The sequence below is a fragment of the Schistocerca gregaria genome, chromosome 9 (assembly GCF_023897955.1).
Source record: "Schistocerca gregaria isolate iqSchGreg1 chromosome 9, iqSchGreg1.2, whole genome shotgun sequence".
Taxonomy (NCBI): domain Eukaryota; kingdom Metazoa; phylum Arthropoda; class Insecta; order Orthoptera; family Acrididae; genus Schistocerca; species Schistocerca gregaria.
In genome coordinates this window covers 179,916,587-179,934,586 of record NC_064928.1, presented here as the reverse complement: position 1 = coordinate 179,934,586, position 18,000 = coordinate 179,916,587, and the positions used below count along the sequence as shown (strand labels likewise).

The following is an 18,000-nucleotide window of genomic DNA, read 5'->3' as shown; positions in this document are numbered from 1 at the left end:
TGCCTGCGAACAGCGGGAAGACGCGTCCAAAACGCAAGCACTTAAAACACCTCATAGGAGGGGGGATGTACGGCTTCACATCACATCGATAGACCATAATCTTAACTTTCTCAGGGAGAGTATCCCCTTCAAAGGCCAGGATAAAGGCACAAGTGTCAATACGTTTGTCTTTAGGACCCTTCTGAACACGCCGAACAAAGTGAACACCCCGCCGTCCAAGATTGTCTCGAAGTTCCTCATCAGTTTGAAGGTTGAGGTCCCTGTGAAAAATCACACCTTGTACCATATTTAGAGACTGGTGGGGGGGTAATGGACACAGGAATTGTGCCAAGATAGGTACAGGAACGAAGGGCCGCAGATTGGGCAGCTGAAGCAGTTTTTATCAGCAACGAACCCGACCGCATCTTGCTCAGGGGGTCCACTTTGCCAAACTTGTCTTCAATGTGTTCTACAAAGAATAAAGGTTTGGTATTGGTGAAAGTATCTCCATCAGTCCTAGCACAAACTAAATAACGGGGGAAAGGTTTCGCCCCTAGCCGACGTGCCTGACCCTCTTCCCAGAGGGTAGCCACGGAAAGGAAGGCCGAAGGGGCAAGAGAAGCAGCACTCGAGGAATCAGTTCCACGCAGAGAGACGGCCGCAGAAGAACGGCCAGAGTTCTGGACCCGTATGCGTTTCATTTGCATAGCGACTGCCCTGATACCACCCTCTCCAATCAGGGGCTCTCCTCACGGGCGCCACCCAGCCACAGCAAGGGCCGTCTGGCACGGCGGCCATTGCCGGGAGTTCCGATGCTCCAGGATGACAAGAAACCACTCCGAGGCATGCATGAGGTGGTCACAGCTCAGGTATCAGAAGTGCGATCCCTGTGTGTTCAGGAGGCTCGACCAAAAGGGTACATAGCGATCCCACCACACGGGCTGGCTAGCATGCTGGTTATGCACCCTAGTATCAGACAACGACGTGAAAGAAGGTGGAATGTACTAGGAGGGCGCACGTCGGAGACACTAGGTAAGGTGCTCTTCCCCAAATGGCTCACACTACGGAGGAGAAGTTTTGTAATGGAAGTCAAACTCCAGAGGGGGACCAAGGAATTGTAAAACCAACAGCAGCGAGGGGAAAGGAGCAGCGAGGGGAAAGGAGCAGCGAGGGGAAAGGAGCAGCGAGGGGAAAGGAGCAGCGAGGGGAAAGGAGCAGCGAGGGGAAAGGAGCAGCGAGGGGAAAGGAGCAGCGAGGGGAAAGGAGCAGCGAGGGGAAAGGAGCAGCGAGGGGAAAGGAGCAGCGAGGGGAAAGGAGCAGCGAGGGGAAAGGAGCAGCGAGGGGAAAGGAGCAGCGAGGGGAAAGGAGCAGCGAGGGGAAAGGAGCAGCGAGGGGAAAGGAGCAGCGAGGGGAAAGGAGCAGCGAGGGGAAAGGAGCAGCGAGGGGAAAGGAGCAGCGAGGGGAAAGGAGCAGCGAGGGGAAAGGAGCAGCGAGGGGAAAGGAGCAGCGAGGGGAAAGGAGCAGCGAGGGGAAAGGAGCAGCGAGGGGAAAGGAGCAGCGAGGGGAAAGGAGCAGCGAGGGGAAAGGAGCAGCGAGGGGAAAGGAGCAGCGAGGGGAAAGGAGCAGCGAGGGGAAAGGAGCAGCGAGGGGAAAGGAGCAGCGAGGGGAAAGGAGCAGCGAGGGGAAAGGAGCAGCGAGGGGAAAGGAGCTGCGAGGGGAAAGGAGCTGCGAGGGGAAAGGAGCAGCGAGGGGAAAGGAGCAGCGAGGGGAAAGGAGCAGCGAGGGGAAAGGAGCAGCGAGGGGAAAGGAGCAGCGAGGGGAAAGGAGCAGCGAGGGGAAAGGAGCAGCGAGGGGAAAGGAGCAGCGAGGGGAAAGGAGCAGCGAGGGGAAAGGAGCAGCGAGGGGAAAGGAGCAGCGAGGGGAAAGGAGGGGAAGGGAATGGAAATGCAGCCCTGGAGAGAAAGGAGGCTGCAATGGCCCGGGGCTCCATGCTCGCCACGCACATATCCACAAAAGAGTTGTGGACCACCTGGGGGGACTGCACTAAGACACTACTGCTCCCTCTCCCCTCAATTGGACAGGAGACAGTGGCAGGTTTGTGTAAGTTGAAAAGCAAAAGAAGCACACTCCGGCCCCTCTCAAGCCACAACACAAAATGGTTCTTTCCTTTTTTACATTTGCATTATTTACTTCTCTTCATAATGTTATTCACTCTTTATTTGAACCGTTAGCCAGTTTACAAGCCACTGACATAGGCATTTACACGAATACTGTTTTCTGCACCGAGAGCTGCTACTCACCGAGACTGCGGCATTGTCACAGCTGCGAGTACAACACTTAAAAATAATCTGTTGTATAGCCGAGTGGAACACACAGCACTTAGCCAAATGTTGTTTAGCATACGACACATATACCAGCAAGTAGTTGCTCTCAGTTCAAAATACAGAGTTACCATACTAGAAACTAGCTCAACTTTTAATCGCAAGTGATTAATTACAACACTCAAGTTAAAACCAAATAACAGGTTCCACAAGCTTATTAAATTATAAATACATTCCGTGCAGGCCACAAAGTGAGACAAAGCTTGCGAAATTGTTCACATTATTGTAGCACTTTGTACATGTATCAATAAATCTACTTCCGGTTGCTTTTTCTCCACACATTTTCTCAGGTTACATGTAACAATGTTTGAGCACACATATTCCACTATGCTGCGAGCTAAGAATAAAATATTACTGTATTTTTCCTTTGCAGTACCTGGATTTCAGCTTTCACACCATTATCGAGTAAAACACTTGAAGTTCTTATACCACTAACATGTCTTATGTAGAGTCAGCCTTCAAGCTGCACAACTGTTACTCAGCATCATCAAGAACTTTTTGTTACTTTCATATCTAACAGAAAATTATACCACAACTAAGTAGATTACTCTCTTATTTGTTCTTGACAACTACGAGCAACTACACAAAAAGCTGAATGATTAATTTCGACTTCACCGTCCTACAGTATACCACACTTGCAGGATACAAGAGTGCTCTTCACAACATAGCTTCACAACAACGGGAGCTGTGAACACATCTTCCCTTCACACGAGAATGGCAGAATGACTTGCACAGCGGAATGACTCTGTACACAGGCTAGGTTGTTCCAGCTCTAAAACACCTGCCAGCATGTAAATTGGGTGACGGTGGCAAACAGCTGATGCGAGCAGTCAGGCAGCCGAGCCGTAGAATACGCCAAGTGCACACACTGAACATGTGGCGAAAGGCCACACAACATGTGGGCAATCCAAGTGCAAGCTCTGCAAGCGACCTGACGGGAACACGGCAGGTCCTGCACATATTGCTGTGGCATCAGAATGAGCTAATGGGCAAGTCAGACGACAGTCTGCCACAAACAGTAGAGATATAGCATGACAGCCATCTGGCGATAGTGCACATGGAGTGAAGAGAATTAGCAGACACATTATCCATTCTAAACCCCTGCAAATCCGCACACATGCAGTAGACAGCAATAACACTCAAAGCTGACATATTGAAAGCCTTCAATCAAGGTAGGCAGGTAGATAAAGTACTTGTTCATTTCCAAAAAGCATCTGACTCGGTACCACACCCACGCTTATTGTCAAAAGTACAATCATATCGGGTATCCAGTGAAATTTGTGACTGAATTGAGGAATTCTTGGTAGGGAGGACGCAACATGTTATCTTGGCTGGAAAGACATCATCAGATGTAGAAGTAACTTTGGGTGTGCTCCAGGGAAGTGTGTTGGGACTCTTGCTGTTCAGTTGTGTTTTAACAGCCTTGCAGACAGTATTAACTGTAACCTCAAACTTTTTTGAAGATGATTGAGCTGCATAAATATTCAGTCAAATATTGCTAAGATTTCAAAGTGATGCAAAGACTGGCAGCTTTTTTAAATGTTCAGAAATGTAAAATTGTACACTTCAAAAAATGAAAAGACATAGTATCCTATGACTATAATGTCAGTGAATCCCTGCTGGAATCCGCCAACTCGCACAAATACCTGGGTGCAACACTTTGTACAGAAATGAAGTTTAATGATCACATAGGTTCAGTCATGGGTAAAGCAGGTCGTAGGCTTTAATTTATTGGTAGAATACTGGGGAAATGCAATCAATCTACAAAGGAGATTGATTACAAATCACTCGTGCAACTAGTTCTCAAATACTGCTTAAGTGTGTGGAACCTGTACCAAATGGGACTAAGAAGGGATAATGAAAGTATACAGAGAATGGCACATGAATGGTCAAAGGTCTGTGACCTGTTGGTGAATGTCACAGATACTGAAGAAAGTGAGCTAGCAGACTCTCTAAGACTGACATTAACCATCCAACAGAAGTCTACTAAGAAAGTTTCAGGAACTGCCTTTAAATGATGACTAGGAATATACAACAATACCCTACAAATCACTCAAGAGATATCTTGAGAATAAGATTGGAATAATTATTGTACACGCTCCATTCATGAACAGAACGGGAACAAATCCTAACAACTGGTACAATGGGATGTAGCCTCTGCCATGCACTTTACAGTGGCGAGTATAGATGTAGATGACGCACATGTGGGCAGAAGGGAGAAGTCTGAGCATGCTTTGTGCTTGTTATTGTTTACTGAGTACCATCATAGTTGACATCTGTGGGCAGCATCTAACTTAAAGTTTTTATACTAGAGACTTTTGCATGTCTTTTAGTGAGGAAATTTTCATACAGCCAGCAGACTTTTCTTATGCAAGCTGTTTGGAAAAGCATTCTCTGTACCACATGCTTTTGATTATAGAAAGAGAGTGGACCAAACAAGCATTAAGCATCCTAATCGATTTGTACAGTGAATAAAGGTGTCTTAACAAGCCAACAATAGAAAATCCAGCGTGGAATAAAGACAATATTAGTAATAGGTGTAGGTGTGAACTCTACCTGCAATATATCCTCTGTTTCCATAACCCTCCTGGCCTAAACATTTGTCAAGTCATTTTTCTTCACCCACATGCCCCTTCCTTGTTTCCACTCCAGCACTATCAAAAGCCCTCTGTTCCACCAACATATCCCACAGTCTTTTTACTTTTCTCCTTTTCCATTACCTACCTAAAGCACGTAGCTGCCCTACCCTCTCCTCACCCCACCCCTTGTATGCTCCCATAACCAGCACTTTCCCATCCCCCACCCCCTAACCTTCCCCTCTCTCAGCCTCCTCCTTGCCCCCACCACCCAGATTGATTGCTTCTCCCATCATACTCAGCTGCTCACAGCCTGGCCGAGAGAGAGAGAGAGAGAGAGAGAGAGAGAGAGAGAGAGAGAGAGAGAGAGAGAGAGAGAGAGAGAGAGAGAGAGAGGGGGGGGGGGGGGGGTTAATCAGGGAGAAGAACTTTTTGGCCGAAAACTTACTTGTTTTACCACATTTTTGTTGTAACTATCTGCAATTCAACATCTATGGTATATGGTGAGTAGCATTCAAAATACTGTCTTCACAATCCTTGTGGCCTTAATTCTGAGCAAAGAGGCAAGCAGCTTTACATGTGTTATTTTTAATTTGTATACACAGCACCTTAATCAATAAGAGTTCACATTTGATACGATTACATCTTTCGCTTTATTTCAGCAAGTTAAGGAGAAGTTTGGTATAGTTAGCAAGAAATTCTGCTCACAAAATAAATGAATAAATGGTTTAATTCTTATTTCTGGACACATGAAACTGCCTCTTGCACTACTGCAAATTCCTCCATGTATCACTCACAGGAGCTTGTCATAAAAAATACAATCTCCAATCTCTCAGAATTCCAAAATTCTTTCATATCTTCTGGCTTCAATTCTCTCACAAAATATGTCACCTTGCCATCTTCCCTTTGCCAGAGATGAATGCAGTATTTGGCTTCTCATTGTCATTTTGCACTAATTCTAATGGTTACCGACAGAGCGAAGACACTAGCTCCAAAAACGAACTGCATCCTCCTGACCCAAAATTCTGCACAATTGTCACTTCAGATATATCGTTGCAGAAGCAAGAGGCATAACATAAAACTAACAGTTGAGCCCATAATTCAGAACGGTAGCAATATAACTCTGATATCCAAGTTAAGACAACAAAAGTACCTTAATAAATATGAACCTCAAGCTCTCAAAGGTTTAATTCAAATTAACGACTTTACAAGAAATCAGACATTTTCCTTTCAGTTTCGCACGTTACTGCCGTCTAGTGCGAGTGCACGGATTCATGCCATGAATTTTCTACATTTATCATGCAACTATTTGATGCGAACCAGACTGCAGTTCCAAACACACATGCTTGGGGCACTGCTGCAGGGGTGTACAGTGTAAGTGCATCGTATGATGTGGGCTTAACTTAGGCAGTTGGCACTCTTGTTGACACTACCGCAGGAACGAATACATTCTGACCATTAACAGCACACACGTCGGGTAGAACTCTTAATGAGCCATGGCTTTTGATGTGTGATGACTGCAATTAAAAGTTCTGAAACTCTATGAGGGATCTGCTAGAAACACTCTGAACATACACAGAGCTCCCCGTGCCCATGTAGCGAGACTGAACTCTGAGGCTGCCTCTCACTCTGATGAGGCACAATTGGTATACGTCTGGTTAAAATAAGTAAACTTTCAAACCAGAGGCAGGAAGCCCTGTAATAAAAATGAACAGTTTTTTCAATGCTCTGCAAAATCAAGGTGAACAGGTAAAAATCTTCTCTATCAGTGACTGCCACCCTACTAAATGTTTAACAGTCTAGTACGGAACGTATTTTAATTTGAATAGACACAATTCAGTAGCAGTGTTATTTTAGTAGTTCTTTCATGTATCACCCATTCTGAACAAATACCCACCACCTGACTAGCCAGAAGGTGCCAGAAATATGGACAACGGACAGATAAAAGTTCTGAAACACTGAAATGCTAGAGACTGAAGAGCCCTAACAGCTGGTGCGCTCACCTGTGCATAGTGCTCGGCGTTGGCACTCAGCACATTCTTCAATCGACCAGCCTCCTTGAAAAGCTTCGCCAGGGCACGGGGGCTGCCGAACACGTCGCTCTTCGTCTTTCCCTGCTCGTTGAACTTTTTCGCCAAGTAGTCGCGCAAGCGGAGCTGCATCTCCAAGCCGCCCAATGTTCGGTCGTATCTGGAATGGGGAATACGATGTGGAGTCACATGTACAGTAAAACCACATTGTGTGTTCACATTTAACAGTACAGCTGGGGAACTTCTATCACCTGACATTACTGACATGCAAGTTACTGAATTTTTCTTTAACAGCAAAAAACGTGAAAAATACAGTTTACACATTTCTCTGCACAATTCTCACACTGAATGACACACTAATTTTGACCAACAATAAATCCTCTCGACATTTGATCATGTACAGACAGTGGAAGGAGTCAAATTAGTGTCAGCATATCGCAAACATAGCTCAAAGTAAGAGCTTGGCTTGTTTTGTATTTGCAGTCTCACTTGTATTGTTTATAATAGAAAATACGCACTATGTGATCATAAGTATCCGGACATCTGGTTGAAAATGACTTACAAGTTCGTGGTGCCTTCCATCGGTAATGTTGGAATTCAATATGGTGTTGGCCCACCCTTAGCCTTGATGACAGCTTCCACTCTCACAATCCTACATTGAATCAGGTGCTGGCAGGTTCACTGGGGAACAGCGGCTGATTCTTCACTGAGTGCTGCCCTGATGAGAGATATCTATGTCCACCGATAAGGCCTGGAACGAAGTCGGCATTCCAAAACATCCCAAAGGTGTCCTATAGGATTCAGATCAGGACTTTGTGCAGGTCAGTCCATCACAGGGATGTTATTGTCGTGTAACCCCTTCGTCACAGGCCGTGCATTATGAACAGGTGCTCTATCGTGTCTAAAGATAGAATCGCCATCCCCAAATTGCTCTTCAACAGTGGGAAGCATGAAGGTGCTTAAAACATCAAAGTAAGCCTGTACTGTGATAGTGCCACGCGAAACAAGGGGTGCAAGCCCCCTCCACGAAAAACACGACCACACCATAACACCACCACCTCCGAATTTTACTGTTGGCATTACACACACTGGCAGATGACGTTCACCGGGGATTCTCCAGACCCACACCCTCCACAGGATCGCCACATTGTGTACTGTGATTTGTTACTCCACACAACATTTTTCCACTGTTCAATCGTCAAATGTTTACGCTCCTTATGCCAAGCGAGGTGTCATTTGGTATTTACCTGCATGTGTGACTTATGAGCAGCTGCTCAACCATGAAATCCAGGTTTTCTTACCTCCCTTGCAGTGGATCCTGATGCAGTTTGGCATTCCTGTGTGATTATCTGGATAGATGTCTGCCAGTTAAACATGACGGCCCTCTTAAACTGTAGGCAGTCTCTGTCAGTTAACAGATGAGGTCGGCCTGTACACTTTTGTGCAGTACAGTCCCTTCTCATTTCCACTTCACATCAGAAACAGTGGACTAGGGACGTTTAGGAGTGGAAATCTCACATACAGACGTACGACCCAAGTGACACCCAATCACCTGACCACGTTTGAACTCCATGAGTTCTGCAGAGTGCCCCATTCTGCTCTCTCACGGTGTCTAATGACTAATGAGGTCGCTGATATGGATTAACTGGCAGTGCAATGCACCTAATATGAAATACGTATGTTTTTGGGGGGTGTCTGGGTACTTTTGATCACATAGTGTATATTTGTTTACAGGAGGCAGCACAGAAATCTGAAAAATTTGAAGCTACTATTAGCAAAACTTTAGTTCCAGTTCCCATTCTGGGCTGACGAAAAGGCTCACTTCCATTAACGAATAACAGTACTGGTGTGATGCTGGGCCCAAACACATTGCTAAATTGCTTTATAAATACTCTGGCAGTATGTCTGCTATGTGAAGCGTACTGTGTTGTCCTAATCACCTACATTGTCACACTTTTATCCAATCAGCTCATATAAGGTTAACAATTTTTTCAGATTCAAACATTACATATCCTACAAACACTACTGCCATTTCAGCCACTGCCAAGTTAAGACCAAAGCATTTCTTTCCAAGATGTGTCCCAGATTATTTTCATACAAAACAATGGACAAAAAACACAAATTAGTATTGTTGTATAAGTATACAAAATGATCTACAATCAATCAGAATTGTTCGCATTTAACGACCTGTCCACAGCAGTCTCAGCCACTTTGTGTAGAGTCCCCAGATCACCACCCAAACACTGCCGGTGGGCACTCCATAAGAATGGGTTCTTTCGCCTGCTCCCCACTCCAAAGTCAGCAGATGCACAGGAACTGCACTTCAAGAGGTAATCACACCTCCCTCTAAGAGTCCCAGTGCATTTCAACTTCAAACAGGTTTGTCCTTAAAGTTCAAATTCCTCGATCTTTGTGTGTAACATGCTGATACTTTTTGACTCAACCCCAGACAGCTTACACGATTTCAGACCACTATATCAGTTGTGGATCTGGTATGACACTACAGGAATTCTTATGACAAGTTATCTTCTGGAGCAAGTTTACCTTAGCTGCTTTCCTCCTCAGTCTGAGACTGTAGATGTGTGTGCAAGTTGCGCGTGCGCACACTTGCGTGCGTTCGTGTGCGTGTGCACACGCGCATGCATGTGTGACTGATGCTGACAAAGGCCTTAATGGCTGAATGATATTGTTTGAATCTTTTTGTTGCGCCTATCACGACTCAGCATCTCCGCTATATGCTGAGTAGCAGCTTTCCTTCTCTAATATTGTTACATTCCAACCCTAGTTTTCCGCTGTTTGATTTGTATCGCATGGTATCGTGCATTAGCGGCACCTACGTTAATTAGCTCTTGTTGTGAAGTGTTATTTTCTGGCGTGAAGTGTTCTTCAGTCGTCAGGCACTGTGAACGAGTGTTTTGTGTTGGCTTTGCATCAGTAATAACAGCACAGCACTTACGAACACGAAATTCTCAATAAAAGTTGTCGTGCAAGAACTTTTTCACCAGCTGTGAAGGTTATGTTCTGTTGCAAAATATTCCTCCAAATTCCACAGTAACAGTAATGGACAATGTGCAATACTTCTCGGTTGTGATGGATTAAGGTCCAATAATGCAGCAGAAGGAAGTGGCTATTTTTTCCTAGGTACAAAGAAATGTTTAACTGGATAAAGTTGAACCTAGCTTTCGTAAGGCGAAGTTATTGAGCGTGGGGTACCGTACAAGCTAAAAACTCCATGCTACCAGGTCGCCGAAAAGACTAACACTAAAAAGCATGGTTTAATCTGGATTCCTTCAACATCATGCTCATTTAAATCCGACAGAGGATATATGGGACTAGGTGAAAAGTAATGTGGCAGAAACACCAGAAAATTTGCACTCAGTGAAGCTGAAATGATGACAAAAGAAGTCATTGCCAACGTTGCACGACAGGAGTGGTCTCAAGCTGTCAACCATACCAAGGAATGTAGTGGAGGAGAGAGAGAGATTCAAGGAGGGCTGTGTCAAATTTTGAGTAATATGTTACATCTCTTGTTGCTGCTTCTTTTGCCTAAACACAGCACAGTTTACAGGTATACATATCACTAACATTCTAATGCAGTTGAAATTATGGCAGAATCCTAAAACAGCATATTATTTTGCTAGCAGCTAAAGGCAACACACATCCATAGTTATGATAAAGCCCATACTCGGAATAAAAATAAATTATATTGTTGCAAAACCCACAGCAATACCTGTTTAACAGGCTACTGATGATCCTTCAGAACCTCATTTCATTTTAAATAAATCTGTAATTGCTTGAGTATCGTGGCAGATATGGAAGTTTCGCATATTAATCATATGCCAACATACTCTGTGTGCTATAATTTGCCAATATCTTGTTTCGATATCTCTGGCAGTTTATTAGATACGAGGGATTTATGAATATTTCATTCTGGCTTACTCACTGATGAGTTCTTTTGTGATGAAGCCCTTTACATACATTCATTTTTCCAACATGGGAGACAGATAGCAATATCATTCACAATTTCCAGAGTAATTTAATATGTCATCTAAAATTCATGGTGCAACATATGACCAAACACGCACCAAATGCAAATTCATAGCAACCCCTATTTTTCACTGCAAACTTTTAGAATTTCTTACAGTAGTTTAGCTAATGCTGAAATATCATAACTACGGCCATTAACGAAACAGATAATTCATCATGAAGCTGACGAATGAAGCTCTAAGACCTGTGAGACTCAGAGTTTATTACCATTTAGCTTCTATAAAACCATTTGAGAAAGACTGCAATTCAGTCAGCTTGGGTAGCTGACAGGTTACGCGCCAAGCAAGCCTGGCATTATCGTCGCCTGCTGAAGCTTTCAGCACACGCTGGCAACTATGCTCTCCTCCACTTGCTCCGTACTGAACTGTCAAAAGTTGCAACTAATTTTAAACACACTGTAGAGTCAATATCGTCAAACTGTGATCATCATTAGGGCAGGCTGTGATCCAAAATGCTGACAATAAAAATCTTGCTTACCACGCTACCGGTACATTGCATGATCAATATTTTTGTGTATATTACACATTTTCTGCTTTGTTCCAAGGGTGACTGAGCAAGAGTATAGTGCACTTTTTGCAGAAATCTGTACGCAAATCGATGTTAAAGGTCATGATAATGTCAAAGAAAACTTCAAATAGGAGAAATGTTTTCACACGGAATCGCAAATGGCGCAGGAAACTACTGTACTGAGAGAATAGGATACCTGTTGAAACCGACAAAAATAAACTAGAAAGCAGAAAACTTAAAATGTGGGAATGTAAAAATGGGGTTTACTGTACGTTCCTTACCACATCACTCTTCCACATCACTGGGTTGCCTTCAACAACATGGTGGCAGTGGACGTAATGTTCTTGTCCGTAAGAATATTTAACGAGGCAGGTGCATAAGGATATCACTATTCAAACTATTTAACTCTAATATCTTTCAGAACTAATTTACAGAATGCGAGTTACCTTGATGGACAACTGTATTGCTTAAAATAACGAAAAGAAGCTCTGTCTCACCCAACTCCCAGTACAGCGAGCTGTGGGTTAGTCTCGACGAAGCCGCGGTCCTTGGTCTTTACTATCTGGTAGCTGACGACTGTTGCTGTGGTGCTGCTGGCTCCCATGTCATAGAACATTATGTACTGAGCTGTCTCGTTGAAGTCTTTCCGCCTGAATATGCCGTAATTCAATGCAACTGCAAACAGATTGTTCCACACGACTTTAAAATCACTTTACTGCACCGAGCGAAGATTCACAACATCAATGCATTAGCAACCGTTGATTCTAAGATCTATAAAAACAACTTCAAAACAAACTTAGTTCTGAAATAGATCTAGACGAACAGAAAAAAATAATCCTATTTCACAGGGGAATGGACAAATCTTCCTCAGCCCCATCACACATCACTGTTTATACTTACAAAATGGACAATCTGGGAAGGAATAATATTATGAAGTAGGATACATTACTACTCATCACATATGAGATGTGCTGAAGTGCAGAATTGCTTATTTAACCCTAGAGCAAGCATTATGATTTTTATAACACTACTGGGCATGTGGCATACTTTGTACCCATGTAAATATGACCCATCATTATGTTATCAAGTTAAGTATGTACGAGCAAAATCATGGTTTAATCTAAGTTTAATTCGACAACAATAAAATAAACTTACATTATCACTATTTCATTAAACAATAACATTCATTACATCACTCTGTTGCTGTAAGCAAGTGTTGCCTCGGAGTAATGAGTGGCATCAGATTCCAGCCAACCACTTACTCGATTGCTAATTATCTCTTACACAACTGCCTCATTGTGGGATCTGCTATTAAATCAAAATCTGGGTCATTTTCTAGCACAAATTGTGAATTTCCTCTCACCTACATCGCTGTCAATTTTATATTACTGTTTATCACTTTCATATATGACAGCAGTGTTACCTGAGGCAATAATGAAGGCCTAGACACTGCCTTGCAATTGTAAAACAATGGAACAGTGAAAGATAATATTTGTGATTGGCACACTTTACACACAGGTGTGTTTGCTCGAGGGTTACAAGAACATCGTGTGAATGAGTTATGAAGGACATTCAATACTTAAATAGAACTACTGATATAAAAATGAACAAGTTTTGTACTTTCATTACTTTTGGTTGGCATCAATGGGATGAGCTGCGAACATCTGACAGATAAAATTTTTTTTTGTTTATAGCCTCAATACTGCATTTAATGATAGTGTCCCCACTTCAAGTTTCCTTGTTTGTTGAAGAATGTTCAATGATCCATCTTTTTGGTTTCTGAAAGTTAAAAACCACCTAAAATTTTTTACCAAATGTTTTACTGTATGGTGAATGTTTTATGGTCCATAGAAATTTTTATAAGTGGGCAGAACAGTCAAAACAATCAAACCTCAGACACTGACAAGCAGAGTCCTGGCCAGGCAGCTGATGCATCAACTAATAATGAGCGTATGGCATTGGTGGCCGGGAGACCGCTCACGGGGCGGTTCGGCCGCCACTCCAGAAATTCTTTAACGCCACTACGGCGACTTGCGAGTGAATGAGGATGAAATGATGATTTCAATGATGAAAGACACACAACACCCAGTCATCTCGAGGCAGAGAAAATCCCTGACTCCGCCGGGAATCGAACCCAGGACCCCACGCGTGGGAAGCGAGAACGCTACTGCAAGACCATGAGCCACTGACACGCATTAACTCTTTCACTTGTTATCCACATTGGTGACATTATTTGTGAAAACAGACACGTTACAGTTAAACATATAGCAGAAACAGCTGCAGTAAGTGTTAGCACAGTTCCTAATTCATCAGTAACAACCTCAAGTACAACAAAACAGTTCCTATGTGGGTCCCGAAAGGCTTAACACAGTGACGATACTCATAGTGTGTACAGACTTTTAAAGAACACTATGAAAGCGAGTGAACTTTTTCAAAAAAAAAAGGTTTTAACGTATGATGAAACAGTCCACAAGACAAAGAATGTAATTCAAGCGCACCAGCTCACTGTCCAACAGAAATTTTAGAATGCGCACATAGGTGGAAAAAGTCATATAGGCCATCTTTTGTGATGCCCAAGGTGTTGTCTTGGGATTAATTAGAAGATTAGTGCACAATAAATGTTGCCTACTTCTCAGATATACGGAGAAATAATATTAAGTCAGCACTGAGACGAAGAAACTGCAGATTTACAAGAAAAGATACCTTACTGCTACATGAAAATGCTCACTCTCACATCGCCCAACTTACCCAAGGAACCATTCAAAAACAGGGGTTGGAGGTACTTCCTAATCCTCCCTACACTCCAGATTTGGCTCTCTCAGATTTTCATTTTAAGTAACATGGAGGTCAAAGTATTTGTGGGAATGTGTACCAAAACTTCTTTTCATAAGGTATAAAAAACTAGTTCATCTATGTAAAAGTATGTGAATATTTGTACGGATTTTGAGAAGTAGAAGTCATTTTGTGCAAATGTCTGCAACCTGTGTTGTCTTCTTTACAGTAAGTAGCAATCTATCTTTTCCTACACTGTTGATATTCCTACCTGGAATTTCCATTGTTCGATTTTATTTTTCATTATGTTTATGTCAGTAACGAAGTATGTTTTATTATTACTGCTGCTAAGTTGTCTTCTATAAAGTTAATAGCACTTTTAAAACAAAGAAATGCTACTGTTTCTGAAAATGTTAACACCTTAGGAGTTCCAATTAATTACCAAATTTTAGTCTCTAGAAAGTCATACACTAGAAAAATAATACGAACATGAAGTCAGTATCTGGCAAAGCTACAACACAAAGATATAGCAGCCTCCACATCTCGTAGCACTGCACTATATGCGGTCTCCCTCGTCTGCGTAGATTACCAACAATAAGAAAATGCACCTGATCAGTTACATAATGCCACCTGTTATCCAGCTACATGACTTCACATTCCTGGCAATACTTTGGTGAGCACAGTCCCACTTTGCCACAGCTTCAAAAACATTCTACAGGAAAGTTTCTACTTCACTCTCTGCAAAAGTTTCCACATATTGTTCGACATATGAAGTACTTTTGACTTGAGCAGTCCATGTCTGCCACATTAGCCACAGTCTCCATCACGGCATATCACATCCCATATTCACATGACCCAAGGCCCATTTCCTCTGTGGATCGTCAGGTGTGACTCCCTCCAATATGCTCATAATGATCCAAACTGGAATGATATGTCACCATTGACTGTCACAGGCAATCTATACAGATGCACGGGTAGCCACTCAAAGTTGGGAGGAGGGGAATATCCCTGAGAATCCCAGATGTCAGGAGAAAGCGTCAAGAAGCTTCTGATAAATTAATAATGATATGTGTGGGGGAGGGGAGGAGAATGCCATAACGATTGACACTTCTTTCCACTTAGTTGAGCTATATACCAGCCATAAGCATCAGTTTCAACACTGTTTTTAAACTGGTAATATATATGGAATAATATTTACGTAATTAACAGACTTCATCATATTAAGTATTTTAAAGTTTGTGATTTTTATACTTAATAAAATTCCATTTCAATGCTACGTTTAAAATGCAAAATTCCCAGATATTTTATTAAATTCCCCGATTTTTCCAGATAAAATCTAGTTCCGGGAGAATTCTAGATTTTCCGTAAGAATCACATTGTAGCGGCACTGTCAGGATTCTTCGACTGCCAACAATGACCCAAGGGGCTGGCAACATGCAGATCACATGTCCCACCATCACAGATCACTCCTGGTATTGCCTCATGAGCAACCATCCTCCAGCTGGAACAAGCCTAAGGCCTAATCTGTGTGGTGTTGTGTTAGTAGTGATGTGGGAGACCTTGTAGCTATTCTTGGTGAAATGAATGGAAAACTTTATAAACAAGACCCAACCTCTAACCTCACCCCCCACCCCTCCAAAGGAGTTCAAACTACATCAGACAGCTCTCAAAAGATTGTGTTCACTAGCAAGGTTACAAAAGATGGCCAGCCTGGGAACATACAAACCATATGTTGTCTGGTGGCTGCTCACGAACTGTGGAGGCATTCTGTGGCTGTCTTGTTATGAAGGTACATTTCACAGCCCATACTACAACTAAGTCGTCCACAAGTGAACTCACAACTCAAAATTTTGGCTCACGTTTGTCAACAGATGTTAAAGAGGGGGGAGTTCCAAACGGAACATTCCCTCGGCAGACACCCCGAGTGCCTGGTAGGAGTGCTGATTTTCACAAACAGTAGCATGCACACTAGTAGTAGGATACATGTAGAGTAGAGAGGGGCACGGACCAGCGGTATAGTCATTGATAAGCTGCAGCACCTTGAGGCCAGCCATCTCAGCTGCCTGCAGCAGCGCCCGGCGCTCTGCCTGGTTGAAGAAGCCGGGCACCGTCAGCACCGCCTCCTTCACTGGCTGCCCAGCTGATGCCTGCGCCATCTGCCGCGCCGACTGCAGCATCTGCGCCAGCAGCTCTTCGACGCTGTACGTCGACTCGCTGCAGACACATCACACGTGTAATTTCAGTTCGCTGCCCAAAAATTATGCTCTGAGCAAATGACTAAGAATAAAAGCAAAACAGTAAACCAAATTACAGTGAGCTCCAAATTATTCAGATTAATGGCTACCCAAGACTGCACAGGTAACTGAGAAACACATACAATTTTCAATGTATCATTTCTTTACTGGGCTCTGGAGGGGGGGGTAAAAAAAAAAGAAAAAGGCGAGCCACACATTACATTTCCAAGCCCACTGCACAACTTACGCATTTTTTCCCAGAAGTGACAACTTGTTTGTAAAGTTAAGCTTAAAAACACAATCTATTTCATTCTCACTTTCTTTCAGTTGATTTTCAGGAAATCATTTTCCATTTTGTGCTTTTCGAATTTTTAATCTCTTTTTTTCCCCCCAACAGATCTCATTTTACAGAAATCCAAAACATCAGTATAGTAAAGCGAATTTTGACCCCATACTCTAAAAACAAATCTACACATGTCGCTTCATCGTTTAATCTTCAGTCTCTTCCTCTACTGAACACAGTTTGTACTGTATCGGCATCATAGAGAGTCTGCAATTCCAGTTTACATACATCAGTATTAAACCACTCCCAAATGTTTTCATCACCTGTATCTTTAGAAGCACAGGAATTTGTATTCTAAATGAAAATATTTCATCTTATAATGACAGACATTTCTTGCTTGCTTGTGTCTGCGCACAAGTGTATACCTGTCCTTTCCCTCCCCCCCCCCCCCCCCCCCCCAAGCTAAGTCTTTCTGCTCCCGGGATTGGAATGACTCTTTACCCTCTCCCTTAAAACCCACATCCTTTCGTCTTTCCCTCTTTCCTGATGAAGCAACCGTTGGTTGCGAAAGCTTGAATTTTGTGTGTATGTATGTGTGTGTGTGTCTATCGACCTGACAGCGCTTTCGTTTGGTAAGTCACATCATCATTTAATTATAAATTTCATATTATTTTTCACACCTACAAATTACACAGACATGTAAGACAGCAAAAAGGAATGAACGCAGATATGAAATACATATATCTGAAATGCACATACAAAATGCAAAATATCTATTTTTATGCTCCACTTGAAATAGTTTCAAAACACATTCAAAATACATTTTTATTTTAAATACTTAAAATATATGTATTTTGTATTTGTAAAACACAAACTGCTTCCCTTTTTTTAATGCATGCTTTGTAGTGTGTGTCCATTTAATGAGCCACTTGTTTAAATAAAAATAGTTCCACTACACACACAGATGGCACAATTAGAGCTCAACATGTACCGGTCAAGTGAATATAACCATGACTATTAACAGAAAATGCAGTAAGGCTTGGGTCTACATCTACACGATTATTCTGCTATTCACAATAAAATGCCAGGCAGAGGGTTCAATGAACAACCACCAAGCTGTCTATCGTTCCACTCTCGAACGGCACACAGGAAAAACAAGTACTTAATTTTTTCTGTATTTTATTGTGATGA

General features: G+C 42.7%; 1 protein-coding gene across 2 annotated transcripts in view; it reads right to left on the bottom strand.

Moving 5' to 3' along the window:
• The window catches only part of LOC126291425 (hypoxia up-regulated protein 1), an 83,901-nt gene that overhangs the window by 49,436 nt on the left and 16,465 nt on the right, over window positions 1–18,000 (bottom strand). For both annotated transcript variants that reach the window (XM_049984941.1, XM_049984940.1), the window contains exons 4-6: window positions 16,301–16,506; window positions 12,018–12,195; window positions 6,940–7,126 (exon numbers count right to left, since the gene is read on the bottom strand). In XM_049984941.1, coding sequence (XP_049840898.1) covers window positions 6,940–7,126; window positions 12,018–12,195; window positions 16,301–16,506 — 571 coding nt within the window. The remainder of the gene's footprint in view (window positions 1–6,939; window positions 7,127–12,017; window positions 12,196–16,300; window positions 16,507–18,000) is intronic.